Source organism: Dromiciops gliroides, chromosome 2 (assembly GCF_019393635.1).
Source record: "Dromiciops gliroides isolate mDroGli1 chromosome 2, mDroGli1.pri, whole genome shotgun sequence".
Classification (NCBI taxonomy): domain Eukaryota; kingdom Metazoa; phylum Chordata; class Mammalia; order Microbiotheria; family Microbiotheriidae; genus Dromiciops; species Dromiciops gliroides.
The window spans coordinates 369,986,502-370,001,845 of NC_057862.1; the positions used below are offsets into that span (position 1 = coordinate 369,986,502).

At 42.1% G+C, this 15,344-nt stretch overlaps 1 protein-coding gene across 2 annotated transcripts in view; it reads left to right on the forward strand.

Moving 5' to 3' along the window:
- Positions 1–14,089: 14,089 nt before the first annotated feature.
- CTNNBL1 (catenin beta like 1) overlaps positions 14,090–15,344 on the forward strand; it is a 200,454-nt gene continuing 199,199 nt past the window's right edge. The window contains exon 1 of one of the 2 annotated variants that reach the window (XM_043983996.1): positions 14,090–14,226. In XM_043983996.1, the coding sequence (XP_043839931.1) occupies positions 14,197–14,226 (30 nt within the window). In that variant the 5' untranslated portion in view covers positions 14,090–14,196. The remainder of the gene's footprint in view (positions 14,227–15,344) is intronic. The other variant, XM_043983997.1, reaches the window with a different exon arrangement.

Sequence of the window (15,344 nt, forward strand, 5' to 3'; positions counted from 1 at the left end):
CCCGACAATTTCTTGGAAGATGATGTCTTAGCTCTTTCCTCAATCATGGTTTTCAGGTAGACCAATAATTTTCAAATTATCTCTCCTGGACCTATTTTCTAGGTCAGCAGTTTTTCCAAGAAGATATTTCACATTGCCCTCTATTTTTATTTATTTATTTGGATTTGCTTTATTGTGTCTTGATTTCTCATAAAGTCACTAGCTTCCATTTGTTCAATCCTAATTCTCAGGCAATTATTTTCTTCTGAGAGCTTTTGTATCTCCTTTTCCATTTGGCTTTTCAAGCTGTTGACTTTTTTTCTCATGTCTTTTCTGTATCACCCTCATTTCTCTTTCCATTTTTTCCCTCTACCTCTCTAACTTTATTTTCAAAGTCCTTTTTGAGTGCTTCTGCAGTCTGAGACCAATTTGTATTTTTCTTGGAAGCTTTAGATATAGGAGCCCTGAGGTTGCCATCCCCCTCTGAGGGTTCACCTCAATCTTCCTTGTCACTAAAGAAACTTTCTATGGTCCTCACCTTTCTCTGTCTGCTCATCTTGCCTATCTTTTACTTGACTTTTAGCTCCTTAAAGTGGGGCACTGTTTCCAGGCTGCACTGTCCCATGCTTCAGGGGGTCCCAGGTGGTATGATTTAAGGAAGGTCAGGTTCTTCACTTGCCTGGCCTGTTCCCTGGTCCATAGATAACCCCAGGCTAACTTGCTAATCAACCAGACAGCAAAACTTTGTGTGCTGTGGTTGTCAGCTCTGATGAGCCTGTGCCCTTCCCCCACCTGGGCCACTGCTACTCAAGCCTACTTCCCGGTTCCCAGCAGGGGTGAAAAACCCAAGTTCTGCCTCGGCACCAGCAGAGACCCCTGTAGTCTCCCCCCTGCCAATGGCTCAGCTCTCTCACCAGACCATGAGCTTAGTTCCAGACAACACTGGTGCTGCAGCTGATTCAGAGCCTCTGTGGGTCTCCTTCTCTGGTGAGGCCTTCCTGGGACTGGATCTATGTCAGGGTGACTGTGGGGTTGGGCTCCACTCCTGTCTCAGCATAGCAGCTCCCTGCTTCCAACCTTCCAAGCCATCCTTGGTTAGAAAATGAACCATTACTTTCTTTCTTTCTTTTTTTTTTGTGAGGCAATTGGGGTTAAGTGACTTGCCCAGGTTCACACAGCTATTAAGTGTCAAGTGTCTGAGGCTGGATTTGAACTCAGGTCCTCCCGAATCCAGGGCTGGTGCTCTATCCACTGTGCCAGCTAGCTGCCTCTGAACCATTACTTTCTGAAAAGCACAACAGTTCTAACAATCCACTGTATCATAATTCCACTACTTTACTATCTGAGGGGGAATTCTCTTCCCTGGTCATTACTTCAAGCTCTCTCATGCTCATTCATGTCAAACTTATCACTCCTGTGTTCCGATCCCACTCTGTGGCTCTTCTTTTCTGCCTCTAGAGTCCACATTTTATTGTTAACAATCTGCCCTTATATTAGACTGTGCCCTCCCTCTGGATGTTACTTTGGCTATATGTTCTGTCTAATTTTTTAGGTACATGTTATCTTTCTCCCCCCCAAAAAAAGTAAAAACTACTTGGGGCAATGATTGCTGCTTAATTTTTATCTTTGAATTGTCAATGTCTTGGGCAGGTCATGGTAGGTTCTTGTTGAGTTGAATTAAATTATTTCAAGGGAGAACTTCAGCCTATTGGATGCAAGAAAAAGAAAATATTCAGAAGAGGGAAGAAAAGATGTAACAGAGTATTAGTCTAGGGGTGTCACCTTTTCTATAAACATAGTGTCAGCTGTGCTAAAATCTAGAATGAACTGAGGTTGGTAGGTGAAACTAAGAACAATCAAAAGGTGTGTGTGTTTATAAAAAGCTATTTTAGGAGAAAAAGAAGGATCAGAGAAGGGATAGGAATGGTGCTTGGTGTGGATGGGACAGTGATAACTGACAACACAGAGATCACAGAGCTACTTAATTTTTTTCTTCTGTTTTCTCTATCAAGGTGAATGACCTTTGCACTGGAAAAGACAGAACAAAAATAAGGAATTGATATCCAAGATAATTAAGCAGATAGTCTGAGTTGCCCTTGATAAATTCATATCATTTAGTCCAGATGAATCACATCCTCTGATACTGAAACAACTGTGCAATTGCAAAACTTCTGCCAGTGATATTTGAGGATTTGAGGGAAAAAGGTGAGATACCAAAAGATTGGAGAAGGGCAGATTTTCAAAAGGGGGAAGAGAATAAAGTCTGAAAAGTATTGGCCACTGAACTTGATTTTAGTTTCTAGGAAAATTTCTGGAATGGATTACTAAATAGATGGTTAGTGACTATCTAGAAAAGGAATCAATAATTACAAAAAGCCAGCATAACTTTCTCAAGGAAAGGTCATGCCAGGCTAACATTATTTCCTTTTACTTTAATACTTTATTTATTTTCCTTTACTAAACTGCTGAGGGAAACGTATAGCTATAAATTACCTAGATTTTATCAAAGTATTTAATAAGGCATCTCATACTATTTTTCTTTACTGAAAAGATGGAGAGAGAAAGGCTAAGCAAGAATACAATTATATGCATTCAGAACTAGTTGAATGGCTGGCTTCAAGGGGAGTTGTTAATAGTTCAATGTCAACTCATCAGGAGGTCTGCAGTAGAATTCTCCAGGGATCTGTGCTTGGAACTATTCTGAATAACATTTTTATCAATGGTATGGATAAAGGCATAGTTAATGTGTTCATCAAACTTTCTGAGAGAAATCTGAATTTCAAAAACTGGGAGGTGGCGCTAATACAATGGATGACAAAGTCAAGATCCAAAAAGATGTTGACAGGCTGGAGCATTGCACTGAATAAGAGAAGATGAATTTCAATAAATATAAATCTAAAGTCTTATACTTGGACCCATGTAATTAATTTCATAAGTAATGATGGGAGAGACATAGTTGAATAGCAGTTTGTCTGAAAAAGACACAGAGGTCTTGGTGGCCTCTGGGAGCAATGTGAGTCAGTAGTGCATGTTGTGGTGATGAAAAAAGCTCACGTGATCTTGGGCTACATTGAGAGGCAGAACTCCTAGGAAGAAGGGGATACCAATTTCTCGGTGTTCTGCCCTGCTCACACCACAGCTGCAAGATTGTGTTTGGTTCTGGGTGCCACAGTTTAAGAAGGATATGGAGAGACTGGAGCACATCTTGAGTCCATGTCCTATGAGAATCCTTAAAAGAAGTGGGAATGTTTACCCTGGAGAAGTGGAGAGTGGAGGGAGGGAGAGGAAGGGGAAGATAGCTGTCTTCAAGTGTTTGGAAGGTATATGAATATAATGGAATATTATTGCATTGTAAGAAATGCTGAAAGGGACAGTTTCAGTGCAATCTGGGAAGACTAGTATGAATGGACACACAATGAAGTGAAGAAAACAAGAATATATCATAACAATAACACTAAAAACAAACAGTTTTAGAAGCACTAAGAACTCTGATTAACGAAACGAGCAAATGTGATTCCAGAGGACCAATGCCTCCTGGCAGAGAGGTGATGGACTCAGGGTATATAGTGGGATATATGCATATACATGCATAGATATGTAGCTGTGTATATAGATATGCATATACACATGTATACATATATATATGTACATGCACATATCTTCACACACACACACACACACATATACACACACACACACACTACATGTCCTATGCAGGAATTTGTGTGACTTGACTAGGCATATTTATTACTGTGGGGTTTTTTCCTTCCAGTGCAGGGCAGTGAAGAGGGAATAAAATTGATTTTGTTCATTGAAAAAAAAAATTAATTAAAAAAAAATCAAGTCAATTGCAACAGAAAGGTCTTAAAGGACAAGGACTTGGGTCTAGAGGAAGCATAACATAGTGGATAGAGTACTGGGCTTGGGGTCAGGACACCTGTTCATATCCTACTTCTATAATTTACTAGCTGTGTGACCATGAGCAATTTACTTAACCTCTCTGCACCTCATTTTTCTTTTGGAAAAAAGTAGTATAATAATATCTGCAGTACTTTTCTCCCAGGGTTGTTGTGAGGTTCAGGTGAGAGAATATATGTGAAGCACTTTGCAAACTTTAAAGCTCCATATAAACGTTATTAGAGAACAGTGATAGAGAGAAAAGAAAATAGATTTTTTGAGATGGAATTGATAGGTTTTGACAATTTATTATATTTGTAGAGCGAGCGAGGGAGGTAGAAGAGTCAAAGATTTTCTGAGTTTTCTAGCTTGGGCAATTGGGGGGAATGACAGGGGAGCCAGGAGGAGAGAAAGGTTTAGGAAGGAATATGATGTGATCAGTTTTGGACCCCTCGGGCTTGAGGGGGTCAATGAGACATACAGGTGGTGAAGTTTAACAGGCACTTGGAGATAAGACTAGTTTAAGTTAGACTAGGCAGCTTGGTAGCATACTCAATAGAGTGCTAGTACTGGAGTCAAGAAGACTCCGGTTCAAATCCAGCCTCAAACACTTACTAGCTGTGTGTCCCTAGGCAAGTCACTTAACTTCTGTTTGCCTCAGTTTCCTCAACTGAAAAATGGGGATAATAATAGCACCCACTTTGCAAGGTTGTTTCAAGGATCAAATGAGATAACAGTTGGTAAAAGTGCATAGCACAGTTTGTGACCTATAATCGGCATTATATAAATACATATTCTCTTCCCTTTCCCCTACACTACTAAGTAGCAAGTATAAGTCCTTTTTGTACCAGCTTAAATAAAAGGATAATAAAGTCTGTAATTAGCACATCAGTTATTTGTATTTATAGGGATGATTTTAATGTAATTGAAAACATATTTCCTCCTAATGGTAAAAATAAAAACCATTTGAAATCTCGCCTATTAAACCCTTGGGAAAACCAAACAACAACAACAAAGTGTTTGAAAGGCCGACATATCAAAGAGGGATTAGATTTGTTTTGTTTGGTTCCAGAGAACAGAATCAGGAGCAATGGGTAGAAGCTACCAAAAGGCGAATTTTTTTTCAAACTTAATAGTATTTCATTTTTTCCCAGTTACATGTAAAGATAGTTTTCAACATTTGTTTTCATAAGATTTTGAGTTCCAAATTTTTATCCTTCCTTCTTTTCCCTCCCTCCTCCCCAAGATGGCAAGCAATATGATTATATATAAATCTGGTTTTATATGTTCAATCACATTAAAATATTTCTACAATAGTTATGTTGTGAAAGAAGAATCAGAACAAAAGGCAAAAACCTCAGTAAAGAAAAAAAACTAAAGTAAAAATAGTATGTTTCAATCTGCATTCAGATTCTACAGTTCTTTTTCTGTGTGTGGAGAGCATTTTCCATTATGAGTCATTTGGAAGTGTCTTGGATCATTGTATTGCTGAGAGGAGCTTAGTCTATCACAGCTGATCATAGTGTTGCTGTTACCATGTACAATGTTCTTCTGGTTCTGCTCATCAGTCCACTTAAGTCTTTCCAGGTTTTTCTGAAATCTGCCTGCTCACCATTTCTTACCAAGAGGCCAATTTATGCCTAATAATTAGAATCACGGACAAATGGAATAGGTTGCTTCAAGAAGTGGTGGTTTCAATCAGAAGCCAGTTGATCACTTGTTAGGTGTGTTTTAGTGGGATTACTTTCTGATAGGGCTGGTGAGAGCCCCTTCAACTACAAACTTTGTAGCTTTCTGTAATTGTGTGAGAAGCCTAATCTTTACATGTCAACAAGTCAAATCAACAAGCATTTGTTAAGTGCTTACTATTGGTGCCTAGCACTGTGTTAAACACTGGGGATGCCAATACAAATAGAAACAAAGATAGTCCCTGCCCTCAGAGAACTTACATTCTAATGGAAGAAGACAACTTAAAAGAAACTGAGAGGGAAAGGAAGGAAGAGATGGAGGTGCCTAGCTGGGTTTGGGAGGGGTGGGGAGAATGGGAAAGGAAGTTCAGAGTCAGAAGTACAGCCTGAAGAGGATTGAAGAAGTGGTAGGCCTGCATCCAGGAGTGTGCTGATAAATATTTATGTTTAACAACTGGCTGGGGGTGGAGCTGGAGAGGGAAAGTAGAAGGGGAGTGGGTGGGAAGGTGGAGTGGGATAGCAGGGAAATGCACACATGATATGTTTAATCTGTGTTATTAACATTTTTCTCCAACACTTTCTTAAGCCTAGCCAATCATATTGTAGCCAATAAATCAAGCTCTGATTTGTAATATTTGCTTATTTCTGTGGTGTAAATATATTCACACTGAAAATTTAACAACTGTCTCATTTGGCTCTGGCACACCTTTACTGCATCCTCCTTAAAATGGAGATTCTGAGAAGAAGGAGGCAATCAGGAGAGACTGCAGGGGCCTAGGGTACTTTCAACATGTGAAGCCCAGGGTTGGAGTAAACTTCCAGGTGAAGAAGTTTCTATGACATGAAGAGAAAGTCTGGAGAGATGTGTTAAACTGTAATATTTTAAGGTTTCCAAAGTTCTCATTACCTCACCATATTCTCAGAACAATCCTGTGAGGGAGCTACTACAATGAATATTACCTCCTTTTGGGGGCACCTAGGTGACAGCACCGGCCCTGGATTCAGGAGGACCTGAGTTCAAATCCGCTTCAGATGCTTGACACTAGATGTGTGACCCTGGGCAAGTCATTTAACCCTCATTACCCTGAAAAAAATATATTACCTCCTTTTAGCCTGTAAAGTTCAGAGAGAGAAAGATTTGCCCATGGTTACACAACTATTTAAGTATTAGAGGCTGAATTAAAATCCAGGGCTTCCTGACTCCATTCCCATCCCTCTTTCCAATAAACCATTCTGCTTTCTCAAAGAGAGGGAGAAAGATTTTGAAATGATAAAATGCTTGTGAAATCCTATGCAAGTGGGCATGTTTCAAGGGTCTACTCTGGACAACATCTTACCAAATACTGATGTGATGGTCATGTCCTGGCCAACAGCAAAACACTTCCCGCCCCCGCCCCCTCCCCCACACATTCACTTACTGATCACATCACTGTTGGCATGCCTCCAGTCAAAGTGGGTATGTTATTTCTGTACAGGACACACCTGATGGATATATGTAACAGTGGTTCCCCTGCCCCATATCGTCTGAAAGCCAAATATGTTACATTTCACCCTTCCCCCAGCATTCTCCCATATCCTTAAGGGGAACCAGTCTCTGCCATTGGTTTTAGCCCCCAGTGATAGTATTCCCACAATTTTAGGGGGATCCCGTACTCTAGCTCTATTTAGTCATCGTTTGATTAACTTTTCCAAAGAAATATTTACTTCAAAGGTATAGCAAAAACAAATATAACCCCTAACACCTGGCAGCCTAATCTTTCCTCCCTTACCCCGACTCAGTCTCTGGGAGGGGAAGGGGATTAAGTTTAGTTTAGCTCAATTCCTATGTAATCCCACCAAATTCCAACTCTAAAGCTCCTTTGGGCTTTAGTTCAGACACCCTAACTTTTAGGAGCTACATCTGGCCTGGAATTCTGGTTTTGAGGTCATCATGGCTCCTGGGGCTAGGGAATCCACTGCTTGTGCTTAGAACTGAAAAAAAAAAACCCAATGAAATGGACTAAAACTCCAAGCACATTTCTCAGGGCCATGGGGCATAATTTTTCTCATTGTTCCCTGTTGGGGGTAAACTTCACCTTTTCTGGATGCAGCTGGATGCAATACTGTCCTGCTTTGGCAGTTTTAAAGACACAGTTAATGAAAAAACTACATTCCCCCCATGGTGGGGAATGCAGAATATAATTTCCCAGAATCCCCCTTCTTAGGTGATTTGGGCATCCTCATTATACATGGAGAAGAGCAACTAAATCCAGTAAAGGTTTGGGAAATCAACCTTTAGGCTATCAAAGTCATCATGGAATCAAATGAGATAAAGTATATAGAGTAATTTGCAAACTTTAAAGTGCCATATAAATGTTTAGCTAAGACGATGATAAAGAAGATGGAATGTCTGAGCTTGAAGGGAATTTAAGAACCTGTACAACCTCATACAACCCTGTCATCATTCAGATAAAGAAACTGAGCCCCAGAGATGTGAAAGAATGTTGTGTGAGGGCACATACAGAGTCACTATAAAAACATAAATAAAATATAAATATATATGGAAAATATACATAACAAGGACAAAGATAATTCACTCCAAAGATCTCAGGACATCTGGAGATATTATGGGGAACAGAGCAAAGGGGCAATTGCATACAACACAAGCTAGTGGTTTCTAACCTTTTAGTCTTGTATATGACTTTTTCTGCTTATGGCTATCAAAACCCATGGCCTCACAATCTTGGTGTCATGGGCAATAAAAACATGAAAATAGTTGTAGTTCTCCAGGCACCATCTCAAGGGCATTTAGTGAATTTTTAGCCCGTTGAATGGTCCAGATCATCAGAAACACATTTTAATATCCTTTGCACAACTCCTTGTGTGATGGAATGGTAAAAGCACCCATCCTGGAATCAGGAGACCTGGATTCAGAATCCAGCTGTGCCACTTGTGGCCTTGGGCAAATCAGGTAACCTCTCTGAGCCTCAGTTTTCTCAACTAGAAAATGGAGAGAATAACACTTGAAACCTTTAGGGTTGTTGTGAGAAAAGTTCTTTTTAGCCCTGAAAGTGCAATGGAAAGAGTGGTCAAAGTGGTTATTATGTTTATTATTATTATTGCTATCATTATTATTATTTTGCCACATAGTTCTGCCTCAAAATAAACAGGAGCTGTAGTACAATGAGACACACTAGAGACTAGGAGTCAGGAAATTGAGGCTTTAGTCTTAGCCTTGTCACAACCAGCTGTGTGACCATCCATGACACTTCTCCTTTCTGGGCCTAATGTATGCAAAACCCAGTTCTCGGTTCTGGGGGAAAAAGGAAGTTTAGATAAGATAGTACCTGTCCACTATGGAGGTTGTGGTCCAGTTGGGAGATAAGATACAAATAAAAGCAAATCTTATACAGTACTCAAAATTGAACTACAACCACAATTCAGGGCCTTATTATCTCTGTCAAAAGCTACTAAATGTTCCCTAAACTCAACTTACCATTTCTTCCCTCTGGTATTAGGTGAAACTGTACCCCCTCTCCCCCATTTCTGGAATGCACTTCCTGCTCATCTCCCAATTTTCTTTTTACTCTTTCAAGACTCATTTCAGGTGACAACTCCCCCATGAAGCCTTTTCTCCTCCTCGAAGGGGGTCAGACTTTCTTCCTTCTCAGTTTATGTTTTTCTATATTTGTGTGTATATATTGTAGCCTCCACAATAGAATGTAAGTTCCTGGAGGGCAGGGATTTTTTTGGTCTTTGTAACCCTTTGGGAGGTCTTTGTAGCACCTAAAATAAATGCCTGTTGAATTGAACTTAATTGGATAGGTGCCAGACAGAATGCTGTTAGATCCAAAGGGGAAAAGTCATTATTAAAAGACATATGTGGCATGAGGAAAGATTTAATAGATAAAGTAGTATCTGAGTTGGATTTTAAAGGATGGGTAGGAATTCAACAGGTAAATTGGAGAGGGAGGACATTCTAGGTAGAGGGAAAGGCATTAGCACAGAGACCAAGGTAGACATAGTACATACATGGGGAATAGCAAATAGATTATTTTGCCTGGCGTTTGTTGGTGAGGGAGTAATGAGGTGCAAGGTTGTCGTGGGCATGGAATGCCATGTTAAGTTTGAATTCAGGAGGCAATAGGATTTTAAGAATTGGGTTTACACTGTCAGATTTGTGCATGGAGAATACACTGTGAGGCAGTGATATGAAGCATTAATCAGATTGGGAAGAGACTGGTGGCATTGTTTGGTTTGGAACCAGAAGATTCTCGGCCATTAATTTGCTGTGTGACCTTGGGAAAGTCACATCCATTCAGGGTCTGGGTTTCCTTAAAACAATCAAGAACATTTACATAGTGTCCTGAGATTTCTGAAATGCTTTGCATGCATGGTCTTATTTGCTCCTTACAATAACCCTGCGAAGTAGGTACTATAGGTACTATTTTTATTCCCATTTTGTACAGATTTGGAAGAGAGGATAAGGGACTGGGGAATACAGTCAGTGTCAGAGCAGAGATTCCAATCTTGACTCAAAGTTCGGTTCTTTTTCTACTACCTGAGATTAAGAGAGGTGATTTCTGAGGACATATCCAGCTTTGACATCCTATTGTATGTTCTAAAATCTTTTAGGTCTGCAGCTAATAACACAATGAAACATGGTTCACTGAATGGAGGAAGGAATAAATAAGCATTAATTAAGTGCCCACTTAAGCCAGACACTGTGCTAAGTGTTGAGATGATACCTCAGCTGTTTCTCCCCACAACCCTATGAGGGAGGTGCTATTAGGATCCTGTAATGTTTAAAATCTAAATGTGGGTCCTTACCTGCTCCGCCCCCAGTTTTGGGGGAAGCTGGCTATGATTACTGATAAATTCAGCAAGAGTTTAGGCTTTTAAGGAGTTATTAAAGAGTAAAGACAACACATGGGATCCCATAACGCCAGAAAAGTCTACCTACTTTCTATCTAATTTCCTCTCTTTCTCTGTCTCCCACCAAGCCGAAGTCCCGAATGAAAAGAGGCTCTCTCTTTTTTTTTTTTAGTGAGGCAATTGGGGTTAAGTGACTTGCCCAGGGTCACACAGCTAGTAAGTGTCAAGTGTCTGAGGCCAGATTTGAACTCAGGTACTCCTGAATCCAGGGCTGGTGCTTTATTGCACTGCATCACCTAGCTGCCCCAAGGCCCTCTCTTTTTCTCTGTCTCTACTGCCCCTCGGTTCCTGAATGAAAAGAAGATCCAGCAAGACAGTCTCAGCTTCCTAGTTCCTCTCTCCCTCTGAAAAAGGGGAGGTCCTTCAAGTTGATTGGTTGAGGGTGGTTTCCAGTTGATGTCGTAGTCCACAGCCTCTGAGAACAACACTCTACTCAGGGTCAGCCAGGTGTGGTCTCGATCTAATTAAGTAAGTTCTCAGTCAGTTTCTCAGTCTCACCCATTTCAATCAATTCCAAATCAATCTTCAGGTGGGGCCCCTGGGTGTCTGCCAAATCCAATTATTTTATCACAATTCCTATTTTGCAGTTGAGGAAACTGAGGCAGAGAAGGATTAAATGACTTGTTTAGGGCCAAAACAACTAGTAAGTTGCCAAGGCTGGATTTGAACTCAGGTCTTCCTGACTCCAGCATCAGTGCTGTGCTAAGAGCTGGGGATACAAATAGAAAAGCAAGACAGACCCTTATCTCAAGGGTGGAGGGTGTATATATATATGTGTGTATGTATATATACTTATGTGTATATATACACATATACATATGTATATGTGTACATATCTATATATCTATATGAGGCTTCAGCTGCAAATCATATGAAAAGGCCCCATAGTCCTTAGGGTACAGTGACAGAACAGAGGGTAATGCATTTCCTTTAATATAATTTTAATTTTAAAAAAATTATGTAGATTTTTTTTTATAATGTTGAGCCATTTGACAGTGCCAAAGACGTTGGTGAACATTTTCTTTTCCCAATTTCCTTCAGGTCTCTGCTAAAATCTCAACTTCTGCAAGAAGCCTTGCTTGATCCCCCTTAATGCTAGTGCCTTCTTCCAATATCATGTCCAATTTATCCAGTATATATCAGTGTTTGCAGTCCGTCTTCCTCATTAGACTGTGAGCTCCTTGAAAGCAGTGAGAATTTTCTTTATCTTTCTATCTTCGGCCTTAGCACAGTGCCTGACATTAATAAATGTTTATTGACTTGAGTCTAGATTTTCGGCATCATCTGTAGAGGCAGTTGCTAGGTCCTGTTTCCACAGGGATTGTTTCACTGTGTGATGACTTCTGGAGCTGGAATGAAAGCCAGGCTGTTGGTCTAGGGGCACTAATATCCCCCTTTTTTTTTTTTTTTAGTGAGGCAATTGGGGTCAAGTGACTTGCCCAGGGTCACACAGCTAGCAAGTGTGTGTTAAGTGTCTGAGGCGGGATCCGAACTCAGGTACTCCTGACTCCAGGGCTGGTGCTCTATCCACTGCGCCACCTAGCTGCCCCAAGGGCACTAATATTCTTGAGGCTGTTGGGCTCAGGGTCCTGGGCTGTTTCCACCAGAGTCTGGGAGGACATGGTTATTTATTAAGAACTCTGCCGAGGATACAAAGACAAAATGAAAGAGCCCCTACCTTCAAAAATCTGACATTTTACAGAATAACATAGAGAAGTACTTTTGGTGGGAGCTGGTTGTTCTGAGAGACAGAGGTGAAGGTAAGCATGCCAAGTATGGGGGACAGCCTTTGCCAGGGCACAAAGTGGGAAAATGAAACACTCTGTGTGAGAAACAGGAAGAACAGTTTGGTTAGGACAAATGAACAAATAAAGCATTAATATGCACATTTGGGGGTACAAATACAGAAACAAGACAGTTCCGGCTCTCAAAAGAGCTCACCTTTTAGAAGGGGAGCTAACTCATGTGGAAGGTTTCAGCTACAAGTCAGATGGAAAAGTCTCATGGTCCTTAGGATGCAGTGACAGAGCAGATGTGACTGCTTCTTCTTGAATGTCATTTCTATGGATAAAAATCACATCAGTTTCTGCTTAGCACAATGCCTGGCACATAGTTTAGTGATTGACTGATGTTGAACTATATGACAGCATCAAGGGCTTGGGGGGTAAGAACTTTTCTTTCTGGGTCTCCAGTGGCTGTAGCTCCTGCAGGAGCAGTTGCCAGGTAGCATCTCCATTGGGCTTGTATCCCAGGATGGATGGATGTCTGATGATTCTCAGAGGCAGAGGTGAAGGGGAGCATGCCAGCCATGGGGAACAGCCTGTGCCAAGGCACGGAGTGGGGAAATGGAATGCCCTAGTGATGGAGGAGGCTAAAAAGGGTTGACAACCTAAGATCTGAGCTCTAAGACCCGAGCTTTAAAAAGGGTTAACAGATAAACTGAGGTGTGAGTCCTTATCAACAGTACTGTAACCAAGAGGGTTCAAGTCCCTATCAACCAACACTATCAACACAGACAGTAACAAGAGACCATTAATTAACCATTAATAGACATTAATATTCCTAGATGACAGGACATCTAGAAACCAGATCTTAAGTAAAGAGATATCATAAACATAAAGACCCTCTGGCTTTGACAAGTTTAAGCATGTCTTTAGGAACATGCGAAGAAAGGACGAAATGTGTCCTTAGGTTCACCTTATGACATGAAAACCCCCAAAAACACACTTCCAAAGAAAAAGGTACCGACCTCCAGGGTTGTCTTAGGACCCCAGGAAGTCCAAATTAGGTAAAACCTCCCATGTAATCTCCTTAAAGAGGTTAAGATAATGAGGAGATAACCTACTTTTTTCTTACTATAAATATAACCATTTTCCTCTCCCTATTTGAGACACCTTTGGGTGCTCTCCCTGTGGGCATCACGGTATTTTAATAAAACTTGGGAAACTGAGTCATTTAGTCTTGTAATTCTTTGGGATACCTCACGATCAATTTGATCAATTAAGTCCCCCCCCCCCCCCCCCCCCCCCCCGTGAGCAATTAGGAAGGACCGTCTGCCTCTCCTTCCTATCCTGTATTGCTATCCTCAAGGCTCTCGGAGTCAGGATCCTGGGTTGTTCATCAGGGTCCAAAGGGAGACAGATGGTGGTCAGGGTTGGCGGTTTGACCTGCCAGGCATGTGCTTTTCCGCTTCACCCAGGCAGGCTCCCCGGCTCTGTACGGGCATATCGCGTTAGACATAGGACAATAATACGGGAAAAATAAGTGTGAATGAATTCAGCCTGGAGGGGTGGTTGGGGCCAGATGAAAAAGGGTCAGGACCCGCCCCCCCCCCCGCCCCGCCCCGCAACAGTTTGGCATTTTAGGACCTTCAAAATTAGCCTTTCAACAGAAATATTTATTCCTTATCCGAACTTGTGAAAAGCACCCTTTACTACTGTCTGCCAAGAATAGGGAAGGATCGCGAAGACTGTTCCATGGGAGAGTCTCTCTTTCCCTCCCAGAGTGGATCAGCAAGTCAAAAACAGCAACACTGTCGTAAAAAAGAGGCACTTTCCGGCGGAGCTTCCTTTTACTGCAGTGTGGCACGCCGCCTTTCCTATCCCCGGCCGGCCGAGACGCGGTGGCGGCGTACTTTGCGGCAGTGTGGCCCTAAGGGCAGCGGCGGAAGAGGAATCGAGAACCTAGATCGTTGAAGCGGCGGTGGGTCGTGGAGATTATGGACGTAGGCGAGCTACTGAACTACCAGGTGAGAGGCTGCATCAGAGAGTATTTTGGGTGAAGGGCGGCCCGGTGGGTTTTCCTCTCTTGTCACGGAGGAGGCACCCGCGTCCTGACCCTTCCTCCCGATGGGGGATTGGGACCCTGTGCTGAACACTCCCCCTCTTTGCGGTTCTCTGCCCTCAGACCTGGCGCAAGCGCAGAGGGGGCCTTACCCCGAGGTTCCCGGCCCCCCTGCCCCACACTAGGCCGCTGGAGGACTGACTGGTGCATCTTGTGCTCAGGAAGTCTCCCCCATGCTGTCAGTAATTACGAAGTGGAAAGAGACTCGGATTTAAAGCCAGAAGATGTGGACTCAAGTTCTAGTTGTACAACTTTACAACATGTGTGACCTTGGGCAATTCACTTTCCCTGTCCTCCCTTCAGTTTCCCCCTCCCCACCCCCAGGAAAATGAGAAGGTTGGGCTAGGTGGTCGCTTCCCATCCTGACTTTTTGTTTCCTAGGGTCCCTTCCAGCCTTGTCATTTCATGATATGTATCTTAAAAAGGCCCTGTCAGCTCTGACTTTTACTTGGCTGTCCTGTAGGCATCCCAGACCCCACAGACTCATCCCTCTACCAAACTTTATAATTTCTGTTGAGGACACCACCATCCTTCCAGTTTTACAACCTTATAGGCACCTTGACTCTCGCCTTCGGCCTTGTCCATTCTACCATCCCCCCGGCCCCCCTCCTAGTTTCAAGCCCTCATCACCTCTGATCTGGGCTATTCAAATAGTCTCCTAAATGGTCTTCTTGTACCTAGGCTTTCTATCCAGTCCAGTCTCCACAAAACTGCCAGTGATTTTCCTAAAGCATAGGTCTGACCATGCCACTTTTCTGCTCAGGAAGCTTCCTTCAGTGGTTCCCTCTGGCCTTAAAATGCAAATGACTTGTTTTGGCATTTAAAGTCCCTCATGATACTCCTGCTTACTTCTTCAGGCTTATTACACATTATTTCCCTTTCTGAACCTTATAATGCCTCCAGACTGGACTTGCTGTTTCTTACAGGACAGTCTCTCTTCTGACCTTTGTATGGACCATTCCCCATGTTTGGAATTCACTTCATCCTCACTTCTGCTTCTGGAAATCATATTTCCTTTCAAAC